Genomic DNA, 16,281 nt, shown 5'->3' with positions numbered 1-16,281 from the left:
ATTATGTTACCCCATGATTTACCACTCCTAATTCATTTGAGCTTGACACTTCCGAAGTGGTGGTCTCTTTTTCCTAGGTCTTTCCATATTTTCTTTCTAGCTCATCCCAGATATCTTTTGCACTTTTACATACCATAATCTCAATACAAATGTTAGAATCTAAAATGCAATATAGCATGTCCATGACATTTGAACTTGCATGTAATAAAAAAATATCATTTTTCATTTAAAGGCATACAAATTCCTTTATCAATCACACGCCAGGCCCTCCACTCTTTTGTTTTTATAAAAACACTCACTCTTATTTTCAAGGCGGTGTAATCAACACTACAAAATAATGGAGGCCAAGTGAATGACTGTCCCTCACGGAAAGGGGAAACACCAAATTGAATCATTGCGATCTTTTAAAAAACGTTTAAGTCTATTGCAATGAGACTCTGATACCAATTGATGTAATTGATGTGATCTTAAGAGGGGGGTGAATTGGATATTTAAAAAATTTTGTCCTAGGATCAATTCAAATTGCAATCAGTATTTCACAACCTAGGTTCTTTCTATATAATCATAAATATAGCAACTAAATAAATGAGCAGATATTATGGCAATTAAAACAATCTCAATATTTTCCCAATCATTCATGATAACTAAAATATGCAAATATATAAATCATATACAACATATTAATTAAAGCATTCAAGTGCAGAAATTAAAAAGCATAGGGAAAAGAGTGACATAGAATATGTTATCGAGGTTTAGCCAAACTCGCCTACATCCCCACCTCAAGCTCATCATCCAGAGGATTCACTACCTTTGCTTACTTACAGGTGGAGCGAAATCGTTTACAACACCCTCTCCTTACTAGGCGAGGGAAACCCTAGGTCACATTCATAGGGCTGACCCCAACCTTTACAACTGCACCTTAGAGAGGTGCTCCTGGTTCTCCTAACCGGGTATGAACCATCTAGTGCTTTCTTTGTCACGCACCAAACCCAGCAATGGGACCCAGGGTGTGATGTAGTAACCTAACCTATCTCTGTATCATACAAAACACCAATGATACAATAATGAATGAGGGTTCGACCCTGTGGGGTTCCCGTACACCTTGTACACATTTACATACATGACACAACGGAAAGTTCATTCTATACATACATAGTACCATACCATAGTATATACAAATAGAGTCTAAGCTCCGTAATACAAACATAACCCAGGGTGCCAGCAAATACCCCAAAACGACAACCATGTTATAGTCCAAGTACTTACACTAGTACTTTACGTAGTAAACCGACCACCACGCTCCCAACACAAGGATGCTAGTTCTGGTTACTCGAAGGACTTGAAAACATGTATGTACAATAAGGGTGAGACACCTCTCAGTAATGAAGAATCAGGTTATATTGGTGTGTGGCATATGAGTGTTATCATGACGTAAAACATACACAGTTCAATACAGTTCCAGTATTTTCACAAAACAGTTCCAGTATAGTTCTCATCACACCCACACACACATGATCAAGTAACCAGGTGTCGTCACACCCTTTGGCACGAAGCCAGCCCGCATTACATGGGGTCCTTGACACATGGCTTAGCCCTAGGCTCCCATGGCATCGTACCGGTACAACCGGTGGATCCACACCCCTCGGTGATCAGCCTGTAAGAGGCGATATTTCATGCCTTCAAATATAGAGTTGAACACTCTTACTACTGGAAAGTGGTATTTCACACCCTCAGACATAGAGTCGGACACTCTTTCACAACCTAGAACAATTCGGAACCCCGTTCCTATATCTCATTTCAACAAATCACAACTTATATATGTTCATATAACAATTCATTCCACACTCATTTGGTAATCTCAAAATCATGATTTTCCAAAAATACAGTTTAAACAAGTCAAGGCACGACCATCTTCATAACATATATATATTACACAATATATCCACGATTTTCCAACGAAACTAGAGATGCAACCCAATGCCCCATTTTTCCCAAAACTGTAACATGAAAAGCCCGTAATTTCCACTTGTTAGATTTCCTCAAATGAGTAGTCAAAACGTACACAAGACTGTGAACCACAATTCTACCGAATCTGATTTCGAAGATAACCGATATAAACAGAATCCCTTTACCTTTCCCCAAAAATCCAAACCCAAACTCTACGGCTCCTAAACAGCGAACCGAGTTCCCAAAACCTATAAATCACAATACAAACATATACTTACAATTCCATGCTCTATAGAACTACCAAAACGAAAATAAAAATCGAGCCTTACCTCAATTTTGGGTTAAAACTCGAAAATCATTAAAACAAAGATTTGTTCCACAAATCACGAAGAGAATCCTTCCCTAATCCTCGTAGTAACGTCAGATCATCGATTCTAGCAACAAATGGTGAAGAAATCTAGAGAGAGAGAGAGGATTTTTGAGTTCTTAGAGAGAGAGGGAGAGAAAACTTGATAACTTAGCTTCTAAGTAAAGAAATGGATATTTATAGTACCTTTAACTCGGCCAACCTCGTCGATGAGGCGGCAACTTCGTTGATGAGTCAACAAAGGGAGTTCATTGACGTAGCGATGGCCTCGTCGATGAGCCTGAGATTTCTGAATTTTCCAAAACATCTTGGCTTCTCCTCTTCGACGAGCCCCTGCATTTTGTCGCCGAATAGCAGAAGGGCCTTCTTCAATGAACTCTAACTTCATCGACAAAGCCTGCTTAATTTACTATTTTACCCTTTTCTTACTTATTTATTCCAGATCTCAAGGATTGGGTTCTTACAACCTCCCTTCCTTACAAAAATTTTGTCCTTGAAATTTGTAATATCTCATTTACAAATTCATCCACATGACTAAATACATATACCCGACTCTAGAAAGAGTCGGTGGCCACTACAACGCAGCCCCGTGACAATACATACATACCCTCACTTATGGTAGAGGAATACCGTGGTTACATACATAAACCGTCTCAGAAGTTCACAGTAACACACACTCCCTAAGACTGACCACTTATCCCAATACCATAGTAGGGTAATACACACATATCACTGTTCCTACTATCAAAATCATAGCTCAAAACAATAGTGGATACTTCTAGAATATCTCCGCTTCCAACTCCCAAGAAGCTTCTTCAACCTCGTGATTTCGCCACAATACCTTCACTAACGGAATATCCTTGGTACGTAGCTTCCGAACTTTACTATCCATAATTTGAATGGGTTCCTCCTCATACGCTAAAGTATCCCCAATTTCCAAGTTCTCGTAACTAATAACATGTGATGGGTTCGACACATACCTCCTCAACATGGATACGTGGAACACCTCGTGGATCCTCGAGAGTGCTGGGGGTAGTGCAATCCTGTAGGCTACCGGACACACTCGCTCAAGAATCTCAAATGGTTTGATATACCTCGGGCTCAGCTTGCCCTTCTTTACGAATCTCATCACCCCTTTCATTGGAGAAATTCGCAGAAATACATTACCCCCACCTCGAATTCCAACTCACAAAGGCGAAAATCCGCGTAACTCTTCTGTCGACTTTGAGCCGATTTAATCCTATCTCGGATCAAACCCACCTTCTTAGACGCTTGCTGCATAAGTTCAGGTCCTAACACCTGATGTTCACCCACCTTATCCCAATATAGAGGAGATCGACACCTCCAACTATGTAGAGCCTCGAATGGTGCCATCCCGATACTCGCTTGGAAGCTATTGTTATAGGCAAACTCTACTAGCGGCATAAATTGCATCCATCCACCACTAAAATCTAACACATAGGACCATAACATACCCTCCAAGATCTATATTGTTCTCTCCGAATGTCCATCAGTATAGGGGTGGAACGATGTACTAAAAGTAAGCTTCATCCCCAGTCTTTTCTACAAGCTCTTCCAGAAACGAGAAGTAAACCTTTAGTCTTGATCTGACACAATGGACACCAGTACCCCATGCATTCTAACTATCTCATGCACGTACAAGTCTGCTAGCCTACTCAAAGGTTAGCTAACCTTCATCGGTATGAAGTGAGTAGATTTCATCAATCTATCCATGATCACCCAAATGGCATTCTTCCTATGAAGCGCTGGCGGCAATCCGGTCACAAAGTCCATGGAAATATGCTTCCATTTCCACTCAGGAATAGCTAAGGGTTGTAACAGCCCTTCCAGCCTTTGATGTTTAGCTCTCACCTGCTAACACGTTAGACATGGCTCCACGAACTGAGCAATCCCCCTTTTCATACCACTCCATCGGAATGTCTCGCGTAAATTTTGTTACATCTTTGTGCTACCAGGATGTACCGTATACAAAGAATGATGCGCTTCCCCCAGATCATCCTCCTGATATCGTCATCATTTAGAACACATAGCTTGGTTAAAAATCTCAGTAAACTTCCCTTAGAGATGTTAAAATACGCAGCCAACCCCTGTTGCACTTTCTCCACAATCTCAACTAACTTTGCATCACTAGCCCGCGCGACTTTAACACTCTCAAACAACGTCGGCTGGATCACCAAGCTAGCAATGGAAGCCTACTGATCTCCAGCCACCAACTCTATGCCAAGGCTTTCTAGATCCCATTTGATATGATGCCAAGGTACAACTGCAGATACAGCCACATGCTCCAACTTTTGACTTGACGCATCAGCTACCGCGTTAGCTTTCCTCGGGTGATAACTGATGGTGCAAACATAGTCTTTGATTAGCTCAAGCCACCATCTCTGCCTCATATTCAACTCCTTCTACGTGAAAAAGTACTTGAGGCTTTTGTGGTAAGTGAAATCTCACACTGAGCACCACTCAGGAATTGTCGCTAAATCTCAGTGCATAAACTACAACAGCCAATTCCAAATCATGCGTAGGGTAATTCTTCTCATATTCCTTAAGTTTGCGAGAAGCATAAACTATAACTTTACCCTATTGCATAAGCACACATCCCAAGCCCTTTAGAGACGCATCGCTATATATCACAAAACCGCCATCCCTAGAAGGAAGGGTCAAAATCGGAGCAATAACCAATCGCTGTTTCAACTCCTGGAAACACTGCTCGCAATCCTCGGTCCAATCAAACTTCACTCCCTTCCTGGTTAATCGTGTTAAATGCCTAAAAAATTTAGAGAATCCCTCCACGAACCGATGATAATAACCCGCCAGTCCTAGAAAACTCCAAACCTCCTGCACACTCTTCGGTCTCACCTAGTTGACCACAACTTCAATCTTACTAGGATCAACTGAGATACCACTCTTAGACACCACATGGCCTAAAAGTGTGACTTGACTCAACTAGAACTCACATTTCTTCATCTTGGCATACAACTTCCTCTCTCGTAGAACCGGTAGCACCAACCTTAGATGATTTTCATGCTCTTCCAGACTCCTCAAATATACCAGAATGTCATCGATGAACACCACTACGAATCGGGGCAGATACTCATGAAAAACCATATTCATCAGATCCATGAACACTGTCGGAGCATTCACCAACCCAAAAGGCATTACTAAGAACTCATAGTGGTCATATCTGGTTTAGAAAGCAGTTTTTGCATTATCCTCAAATATAGCCCTCGCCTGATGATACCCTAACTGTAGGTCGATCTTCGAAAAGACCTACGTCCCTTGTAACAGGTCAAAGAGATCATCGATACGAGGCAACGGCTAACGGTTCTTCACAGTCACCTTATTGATCTTACGATAATCAATGCACATGCGCCCAACCAATCCTTCTTCTTCACAAACAAATATGGAGCTCCCTAGGGCGAAACACTAGGTTAGATAAAGCCCTTGTCCAGTAATTCCTGCAACTGCCCCTTCAACTCCTAAAGTTCTGCTAGAGCCATTGGGTATGGAGCTTTAGAGATCAGTGCCTTGTCAGGCAACAACTCTATTGCAAACTCCACCTTACAATCCATAGGTAAACTGGGTAAATCTCTGGGAAACACATTCACGAACTCATTCGCCACTCAAATATCCTCAAGCTTCAACTTATCCCGCGGTGGTTCCCTCATGCAAGCTAGGTACCGCTGACATCTGTCCAAGAGTAACCTCCTCGTATGTAATGCTGATAGAACCTGTGGCATCAAACACACACACAATCCTACAAACTCGTATTGCTGCTCCCCAAGAGGTCTGAACACTACCACCTTTCCACGAATGTTGATCATAGTATAACTGGAGAATAACCAATCCATCCCCAGTATGACATCGAACCCAGACATATCGTATACCACAAGATTCGTCGGTAGCGATCTTCCTTGAACTACCACTGGGCAGTTTTCTAACATCCTCCTACAGAACGATACACTCCCAAATGGTGTAGCTACAGATAATTCTTCATTCATGACTCGAGTCTCAACCCCACATAGTTTTACGAAGTTCACAAATACAAAGGAATGGGTTGCCCCCGAATCAAATAAAACAACAACTCTATTTGAAAGAAACAATAAATGACCTATCACTACATTCCTTGCACGATCTGCATCCACTATAGTAAGAGAATATAACCTCGCCGGTGCTATGTTCGCCTAAATGGTTCCCTAAGGCATCTGATGGCTACTTCGGTTCACACTAGATTCAAGCGTGTCTCTCTTTGGTACGCGACAATCCACCATGTGACCTGACTAGCCACAGTTGTAGAGGTTACCCCCAAATGGCTAGCATTCACCGTCATGCCATCTATGGCACCTGATACAACGATCACGTGACTGATTCACCTAAGAACCTTAACGCTCGGTATTCTAATGGTAACTCAAGCCCTTGTTCTTCTTCTTCCATGATGACTGCCTAGAACCTAAGGGCATTGGTCTCTTCTTCGGTTCCTGATCCACCTCATCCTCTTGGATGCTGGTCTCGATCACAGTGGCCTTATCCACTAAAACCAAAAACTCACAAATCTGAAGCATACCCACTAATCTGCGGATGTCCTTCCTCAAGCCCTTATCAAACCTCTAAGTCTTCTCTTACTCATTCGAGACCAAGCACAATGAAAAATGGGATAGCTCTATATATCGAGCAGCATACCCCTACACCGTCATATCTCTATGTGTCATAGCAGAAAACTTATCCACCTTAGCATCGCATGTGGAGGTCGGGAAGTATCTCTCAAAGAACACTTCCTTGAATCAGCTCCATGTCATCTCTATAGGACTGACTCTCTACTTCTCTAGCAGACTCACCACAGTCCACCATCGCCCCGCCTTCCCAGACAGCTGGAAGGTAGCGTAGATGACTCTCTACTTATCTGTGTAGTGTAGGATCTCCAGAATCCTATTGGTCTTCTCAACCCAGTACTCTACTATCATCGGATCGGATCCTCCTAAGAACGTCGAAGGGTGCATAGGTGTGAACCTCTCAATGGTACACCTCACAATAGTAGGAAAACGTTCGCGTCTCCGAACACTCCGCTCGATCTCCCACATAACCTGCCTCGTCAACCCTTGAGGCACAGAAGGAGACTCATCGCTCGCAATTTCCTTAGAGCCACTTTCCATGTTATTATCCTTGGGTGCCATTATGAAAATACGATAGGAATCTATTCACACTCCTACGTCACATACAGTTAACGCAATCATTTACAAGTAATCATGTTAACTACTATCACACCAACATGAAAATCATCAATGGTTTACCGTGATTTTACTGAAATTGTCATTCCTGGAAAAACACAGAACACCGCCAACGAGTCCCTGTTTAGCAAAAAAACAACCCTTGACCTACTCTACCCATTTCCTACATCCTATAATCTAGTATGTACACATAGCTATACCTAACCAAGTCTACAAGACCTAGCAACGTTGTTAGCTCTTATACCAAGCTACAATGCCTCGAACCCAACAATGGGACCCAGGGTGTGAAGTAGTAACCTAACATGTCCCTGTATCATACAAAACACAAATGATACAATAATGAATGAGGGTACGAACCCCGTGAGGTTCCCGTAAACCCTATACACATTCACAGGCATGACATATACACAACGGAAAGTTCATTCTATACATACGTACCACCATACCAGATTCTATACAAATATAGTCTAAGCTCCGTAATACAAAACATAACCTAGGTTGCCAACAAATACCCCAAAACGACAACCCTGTTACAGTCCAAGTACGTACACTAGTACTCTATGCAGTAATCTAACCACCACGCTCCCAAGATATGGACGCTAGTTCCGGTTACTCGAAAGACCTAAAAGCATGTACGTACGATAGGGGTGAGACACCTCTCTGTAAGAAAGAATCAGGTTATATTGGTGTGTGGCATATGAGTGTTATCATGACATAAAACATACACGGTTTAATACAGTTTTAGTAATTTCATAAAACAGTTCCAATATAGTTCTCATCACACCCACACACACATGATGAATTAACTCGGTGTCGTCACACCCTTTGGCACGAAGCCGATTCGCAATACATGGCATTGCCGGCACATGGCATAGCCCTAGGCTGCTAATGGCATCGTACCAGTACAACTGGTGGATCCACACCCTTCGGAGATAAGCTGGTAAGAGGCGATATTTCAAGCCATTGGATATAGAGCTGGACACTCTTACCACTGGCAGGTGGTATTTCACACCCTCGGATATAGAGCTAAACAGTCTTTCACAACCTGGAACAATTCGGGACCCCGTTTCTATATCTCATTTCAGCAAATCACAACTTATGCATGTTCATATAACAATTCATTCCACACTCATTTGGTAATCTCAAAATCATGATTTTCCAAAAATACAGTTTAAACAAGTCAAGGCACGACCATATCCATAACACATATATATAACACAATATATCCACGGTTTTCCAACAAAACCAGAGATGCAACTCAATGCCCCCTTTTTCTCAAAATTATAACATGAAAATACCGTAATTTCCATCCGTTAGATTTCCCCAAATGAGTAGTCAAAACACACATAGGACCGTGAACCACAGTTTTACCGAATCCGATTTTGAAAATAACCGATACAAATAGAATTCCCTTACCTTTCCCCAAAAATCCAAACCCAAACTCTACAGCACCTAAACGGAAAACCAAGTTCCCAAAACCTATAAATCACAGTACAAAACATACTTACAATTTCATTCTCTACAGAACTACCAAAATGGAAATAAAAACCGAGCTTTACCTTGATTTTGGGTCAAAACCTGAAAATCCTCAAAACGAAGATCCGTTCCACAAATCACAAAGAGAATCCTTCCCTGATCCTTGTAGTAACTTTGAATTGTTGATTCTAGCAACGAACAATGAAGAAATCTAAAGAGAGAGAGAGTGGAGTTTCGAGTTCTTAGAGAGAGAGGGAGAGAAAACATGATAACTTAGCTTCTAAGCAAAGAAATGGATATTTATAGTACCTTTGACTCGGCCGACCTCGTCGACGAGGTTGCGTCTTCGTCGACGAGTCAACAAAGGGAGTTTGTTGACGTAGCGGTGGCCTCATTGACAAGCTTGAGATTTTTGAATTTTCCCAAACATCTCAGCTTCTCCTTGTCGACGAGCCCCTGCATTTCGTCGCTGAACAGCAGAAGTGCCTTCGTTGACGAACTCTAGCTTCGTCAATGAAGCCTGCTCAATTTACTATTTTACCTTTTTCTTACTTATTTATTCCATATCTCACGAATCGAGTTCTTATATTCTTAACTGGGTCTAAGCAATCTGGTGCACATTACAGGCTAGTGCAATCCTCTTCCAACCACACATCGAGAATACAACAAATATAGAAAATATTTGTACAACTATGAATGCTTCTACAAAAGTAGATGTGTGCACAATGAAGTACTATATGCACTCATGTATGATATGAAGATGAAGCTCAAGTGGGTATGTGAGGTTTTCTTAAAATAATTTTCTCAGATAAGTATCTCAAAGATTTAAACCCTAATAGCTATTTCTCCACAATTTTTTTTTTCAAAGAAAATGCAAGAGAACAAAGGGTTTTTCTTGCATAAAGAAATTTATATGATCTTTGATTTCAACAATGAAATATGCAATAAGTATTTTTCAAAGATCTAAAAATCCAAAAAACTTTCTTCTAACAATGATATTCAAAAATATTGTTAAAGAAAGCTAGGGTTAAATGCTCACAAAGATTTTGCAATGAAAAATGTGAGCTTTTGAAGTCTTGCAATAAATGTGCAAGATTCACAAGCTATGCAAAGTTAACTCCCAAAGATATTTATCAAATAAAATATGTAGAAGAAATTAAAGTCTTACTCTCAAGAATGATTTTGAAAGATGTAAGCAAAATGAGAGCAAAGATCATTTTTGATATGAAAATGTATGCCCAAATGGAATGATGTCTCGAAGAAATTTTTTGCCATGCTAAGTATAAGAGAGTATATAAAAAGCAAAGAACAAAAAATAATTTGAGTGGGTTTATAATCTAAGCATTAGTCTTGAAAATGAATAATGAGGGTCTATTTATAGTTTTTCTGAAAATATGACCATTTGAGGACACTAATGTCATTTTTAATTTGTTTAATTAAAATTAACCCCATTTTAACCACTAAAAATTTACTAAACCCAAGAGGTTCGGTAAACTGGACCTAGGGTCGGTCGAATGACCTCTCATAGAGAATTTGAATTTCTCTAGTGGTTCGGTTGACTGTGGAAGGTGCTGGTCGGCCGAGCCAGGGCAATTTCCAAACCTTTGTAGGTTCGGTCGACCACGACTTAAGTTGGTGTGCCGATTCTTCATGTCAATCACCTGAGGGTGTTTTAAACTAAAGCGTCGGTCGACCGACCCTTTGACTTTGATCAATTTCTTAGGTTGGTCAACTGAGCAAGTTAAGGTATTTAAGGTTCGATCAGCCGAGGCAATTAAAAATAGGCCTATGAACAATACGGTCGGATGGGCGCAATATGAACATGCGATGGTCGGTTGACCGAGGCATGTATAAAATTGAAGTTTTGTCCAGAATTTTACTTTTGAAAAACCTTTATATGATTTTAGCATTTTCAGAAAAGGTTTCTTGTGGAAAGATTGGTCTCCTAATGTCTATCTATGGTCGGTTTTGAGCTTGGCATTCACATCATTCATGATACGCATTATTACAACTCAAAAACTAAATGCAATTACAACAATAAAAATATATGTCTTCTTCTTTCTTTAATTCTTTTGCTTCTCTGACATCCATGGAATACACCACGCAATATAAGCTTGAAGTCTTTCATGGTTTCCATTCCCCATTTTCGTATGTGTGAACTGAAATATAAACCTGTCAAAGTACTAGACATACACATAAGAAACTAATGTTTTGTCAGCATCAAAACAAGGATCATTCTCAAAAAAGTCAACAAAAATAAAAATAAAATAAAATTGTTATTAATTCAAGACATAAATTAAAATAAAAAGAATAAATATTATTTTACCTTTCACTCTGAAAATGTCTACTACTATATTTAATGTTATGCATTAATTAAAAACTTTCATTGTATTTATTTTACAATGACAATATATATTATTTAAATTATTATCTATATTTTTGTGAGTTTTAAATTTAAATTTTAAACTTGAATTTATGTAAATTTAGACAAATAACAATAGAAAATTATACTAAAACACTATTCAAGAACATGAATTTAAATTTCGAATATAAAATAACTTAAATTTAATATAATTTTATACATTTCATATGGCATATAAAATCAAAATCCAAGCCACAAAAACCTAAATTTCTCAAAATGTATAGGGTAAATTTTATACAACCCAAACTAATTCAAACTCCATATCCACAAACACAATTACACGTTTTTTTTTATACTACAACCATTTTACGTTAGAAATAAACATGAGTGAGCCGCCTTTAAATGAGTGTCTCGGACACTCGCTGACATGTCGCTAACCAAGATTTCATTGGGTCTTTGGTCATCCGCAAGCCCAGAAATGCGATAAGGTGATAAGCCCACTTGGCACTCACCAAACGCTACTTCCCCTTCCTCCTCAGACACGGATACCCTCTCCGTTCTCTCCCACCGGCAAATTAAACCATCCATGGCTTCTCCCTCTCTGCTAACTCCAACACCCAAACCAACACCACGCCTCCCACTCGTCAGATCGAAACTCACCTCTCATCCCACCCGGTCCAATGTCACACCAACACCTTTTTTTCCACAACGCACCCGCCGGGAGCTTTTGCCGCTCGCCGTCGCCAGCGTACTCGCTCAAGCATGTTTGCTCCCCCCGGCGACGCCCGCGTTTGCAGCTTCCGATGAGGAGTACGCAAAGGAGACAGGAGAAGTGATAAACAAGGTGAGAACAACCATTAGCATGGACAAGAATGATCCCAATGTGGCAGCTGCAGTAGCGGAGCTAAGAGAGACATCCAACTTCTGGGTTGCTAAGTACAGGAGAGAGAAATCTCTACTAGGGCGAGCTTCCTTCCGGGATATTTATTCGGCGCTCAACGCCGTGTCCGGCCATTACATTAGTTTTGGCCCGACCGCTCCGATCCCAGCGAAACGCAAGGCGAGAATCTTGGAAGAGGTGGAGACGGCGGAGAAGGCTCTACAGAGAGGAAGATAGAAGAGCTCTCCACTAATAATTAATATATATGATGAGAAGCCTTTTTTTTTTTTTTTTTGGGATTCGTTTAAAGTGTTAGATTTAACTTTTGTTGAGTACCAGATTACAGAATGAGGTTTACTTTGTGTATTCTGACTTGAGAAACCAGCTATTTTGCTGATATTGGTGGGATTTCTTTGATGATCATAATTATGAAGATTTTGCATATTCTGAAGCTGCTCAGCCTGTGTGGTTGGGAGGCGATGGAAAAACGATCCAATAAAGGAAATATGCATTTCTTATTTTAATTATTTGCCTATCGTATAAGTTTTTTAAGCAACTATAATTTCTAAAAATCACGGAATTTAAGGTCAGATATTTCTAATTATTTTCATTCTATATGCAATAAAAAAAAAAAAGATATCCCCATAATGAAATTTAAGAATAGTTATTTCTTATCAATTCCTTATTATCGAATCATAATACTATTTGTTTTATAGTAATAACATAATTTCTTACATAACTATTTATAACTAACCTATTCAAACTAATATTCTTAAGCATAAATATTTCGCAAACCAAGCGTAACCTTAGTCTCTATTTTCCTATCCATATTTTGATTTCAACTAGTAAGATGAAAATTTACTTAAGAACTTTTTTTAAGTCAAGTGCTTATAGATTATTACTAATAGTTAAATATGTACTAATAGCATCTTAAACTTAAACCAAGTTCCTCTTTTCAAGAATTGAAAATTTTACACACACGATTATTTTTGTCATGCTTTTGCAAGAAGTTCACTAAAAATGTTAGCACCATTATGGCCTTGTACTACCTCATTGTTTTCATGAACATTTATAATAACAAATCCCAAACTTTTATTAGAAATGACACAGCTTCTCATGTTCGTGCAAGTGAGGTTCAAATTATAGTCTTGTTACTACAAGTGAGATCACTTATCCTCTTAATTATCATCATAACATTTACTACTCATTATTCTTGAAATACTTAATTATAATGTAATCAATCACACATATTAGTAACTTGCTTTTACGCATTAAACTAACAAGTTAGTACTAAAACTAGGAAAAAAGAAAGAAGGCTACGTGTTAATTGTTGGTGATTTTAAAAGGATTTTAAAATCATTCATATGGTTTTCATCGCATCTCTAAAGAGGCCTTTAATGAAGGGGTTTGTGTTGGGGATGTGGCTCATATTCAGAGTGGATCATGTGTAACAGAGAAAGTTATGTGATACGAGAGACAAAGGGACAAAATCAAGGTGTAGCTAAGGAGGGCAAATCGTCGACAGTTTGCGTCGGCGCAGATTACATATTTTCAAATCGAGGACCTGTAGATTAGGCTTATCAAAGGGATTTCCTCCGGAGGATTGCTGCAAATGTAGTTTAGATGTAATAGAACACTTCTATATGCATTGGTTTCATACTTATACAATATTGTAGCCCAAAGATTATAGTTTTGACATTGATTATATTGAAATAGAGGCCGCTGCTCTGTTTAAATTGGTGTATTCCTAAGAGGAGGGTGAATTTGAATTTTAAAAACTTCTTCTTAGGTTTAACTAAATATCAGTAATACACAACCTAGGGTCTTTCTAATTATATACCAATTGTGTAGACAATGATATGCGAAAATTAAATCATTCGCAACATTCACAATATATTAAATATAACATACATGTGCATGAATATAAAGTACTGGAAATTAACGTAGACACACAATATGTTATCGGGGTTCGACCAATACTGCCTACATCCCTACCTTATGCCACAGCTCAAGGGTTCCACTAGTTGCTCACTTCACGAGTGGAGTGACATCGTTTACAACACCTTACTAGGATGGTGCACCTAATTCTCTTAACTGACTCTGAACCAGTCCTAGACTATTCATAGAGCTAGTCTCCCTCTTCCGACCATATGTCAGGAATACAACAGATAATCAATATTTTTGTGTACAAGGAAATGCTTCTATTACAAGAAGATGTGTACAACAATAAGCACAAATACACCCACGTATGATATGCAAATAAACTCAATGTGAGAATGTGACTTTCACAAAAATAATATTTGAATAAAGATGTATATAATGAGTGTTCAAAGATTTTATGCCCAAATAAGAATTTCTCCAAAAATATTTTTCTTAATAAGGTGCTGGAGAATTTAGGGTTTGTGGCTAAAAAATATTTTTGTAAGTACAAGAAAATGAGCCTTTGAATCTTGCAATGAATGTGCAAGATTCATAAGCAAATAATATTAACTCTCAAGAATATTTATCAAATGAAATATGTGGGAGAAAGTAAAGTAATACTCTCAAAATAAGATATAAAAATATATGCAAGATGAGAGTAAAAACGATTTAGATTTGTAAAAAAGAATGCCCAAAGGATGTTTAAAACTATACTCTCTTTGAATGATTTATCAAAGAAATAATAAAAAAGAGAGTAAAAATTGAGTATAAAATTTGAGAGAGTTTTTGGGCTAATCAACTTGCTAATTAGGAATTATGAGGGGGTATATAGAGAGTTGGGTGAAAATATGACCGTTGGGGACTTGCTGGGCATTTTTGAAAATATTTAATTATATTTAATGAAAAATAACCCTGTTTAACCGAGGTAAAAATTGGGCAACCCTAGAGTTTTCGATCGACCATATTTGAGGTTCAGTCAACCATATCACTTAGTTCAGTCAACCGTGACATTTTTGAACTGAGGTTTTGGTCGATCGTATTAAGGTGATTTTGAACCCTACGAGGTTCAGTCAACCAAGGCTGAGGTTCGATTGACCATTCATAAGGTTTGGTCGATCGTGGCCACTTTGAACTACGAGTTGGGTTAACAAAGTTGTTGGGGGTCAGACACGTGTGAGGTCGGTTGACCATGGAAGACACGTTTATTTTAGAATGGTCGACTGAGCGAAGTAAAGATGTCGACTTTTGGTCAGTTCGGTCAACTGGGGCTTTTGTACTATTTAGGGTTCGGCCAACCGAAGCTTTGACTTTGGTCGACTTTCTCAATTCGATCGACTGAGATCAAATGAACTTGCGATGGTCGGTCGATCGAAGCAATTGAAATTCCAATTTTGCCCTTAAGGTCATCTATGGTCCTTCTCTGATTCCCTACAGTCGAAGCTTTTGAATTAAGCCAACAAATCTGGCGCTAGTCGATCGAATGTAAACTTCGTTTTAGCCCTAATTTTTGACCCTAACCAATTAGTTATATAAGAAAAGAGTTTCTGTGAAAAGTATTGGTCCCTAGTGTTAGTCTACTACATCTTGAGCTTATCATCCATATCATGATTGCAATGCATTGTATTACAAACCAAATATAAAAACTAAAATTCATTTACAATAAATAGCAAAATGTGTTCTTATTCTTCTTCTTGTGCTCTTCGGATTCATCATGGAATACGCTAGATGAGTGGTCTTTATGTTCCTCCTAACTTCCATCTCTTCCTTATGTGTGCACTAAAGTATTAAGTCTGCTCAAGCATTGAATACACACATAAGATACTTGTAGTTTGTCATTATCAAAACCATGGATCGGACTCAAAAGGTCAACATGCTCCCATGGACATAGGCTAGTTCCAAACCACGTAAATCTTGTGTGTTCTAATTGTGTTTTTTATTCTTCTAATTATTGTTTGATTGCTTCTTGAGTATATTTGTCATGACCCAAAAATTATGGCTATTTTTTTTTTCCACATATTAAACTCATATACCAAAAAATATAACAAAGTCAACCCGGACCCAAAGTGGGATACCGAGGATATACCTG

General features: G+C 38.9%; 1 protein-coding gene across 1 annotated transcript; it reads left to right on the top strand.

Moving 5' to 3' along the window:
• Positions 1-11,828: 11,828 nt before the first annotated feature.
• Positions 11,829-12,672, top strand: LOC131148739 (photosystem II repair protein PSB27-H1, chloroplastic). The gene has a single exon (XM_058098643.1). The coding sequence runs from the start codon at positions 11,982-11,984 to the stop codon at positions 12,510-12,512; it is 531 nt and encodes a 176-aa protein (XP_057954626.1). The 5' UTR covers positions 11,829-11,981; the 3' UTR covers positions 12,513-12,672.
• Positions 12,673-16,281: the final 3,609 nt, after the last annotated feature.

The sequence above is a fragment of the Malania oleifera genome, chromosome 2, assembly GCF_029873635.1.
Source record: "Malania oleifera isolate guangnan ecotype guangnan chromosome 2, ASM2987363v1, whole genome shotgun sequence".
Classification (NCBI taxonomy): Eukaryota; Viridiplantae; Streptophyta; class Magnoliopsida; order Santalales; family Ximeniaceae; genus Malania; species Malania oleifera.
This window is presented reverse-complemented; position numbering and strand designations above follow the sequence as displayed.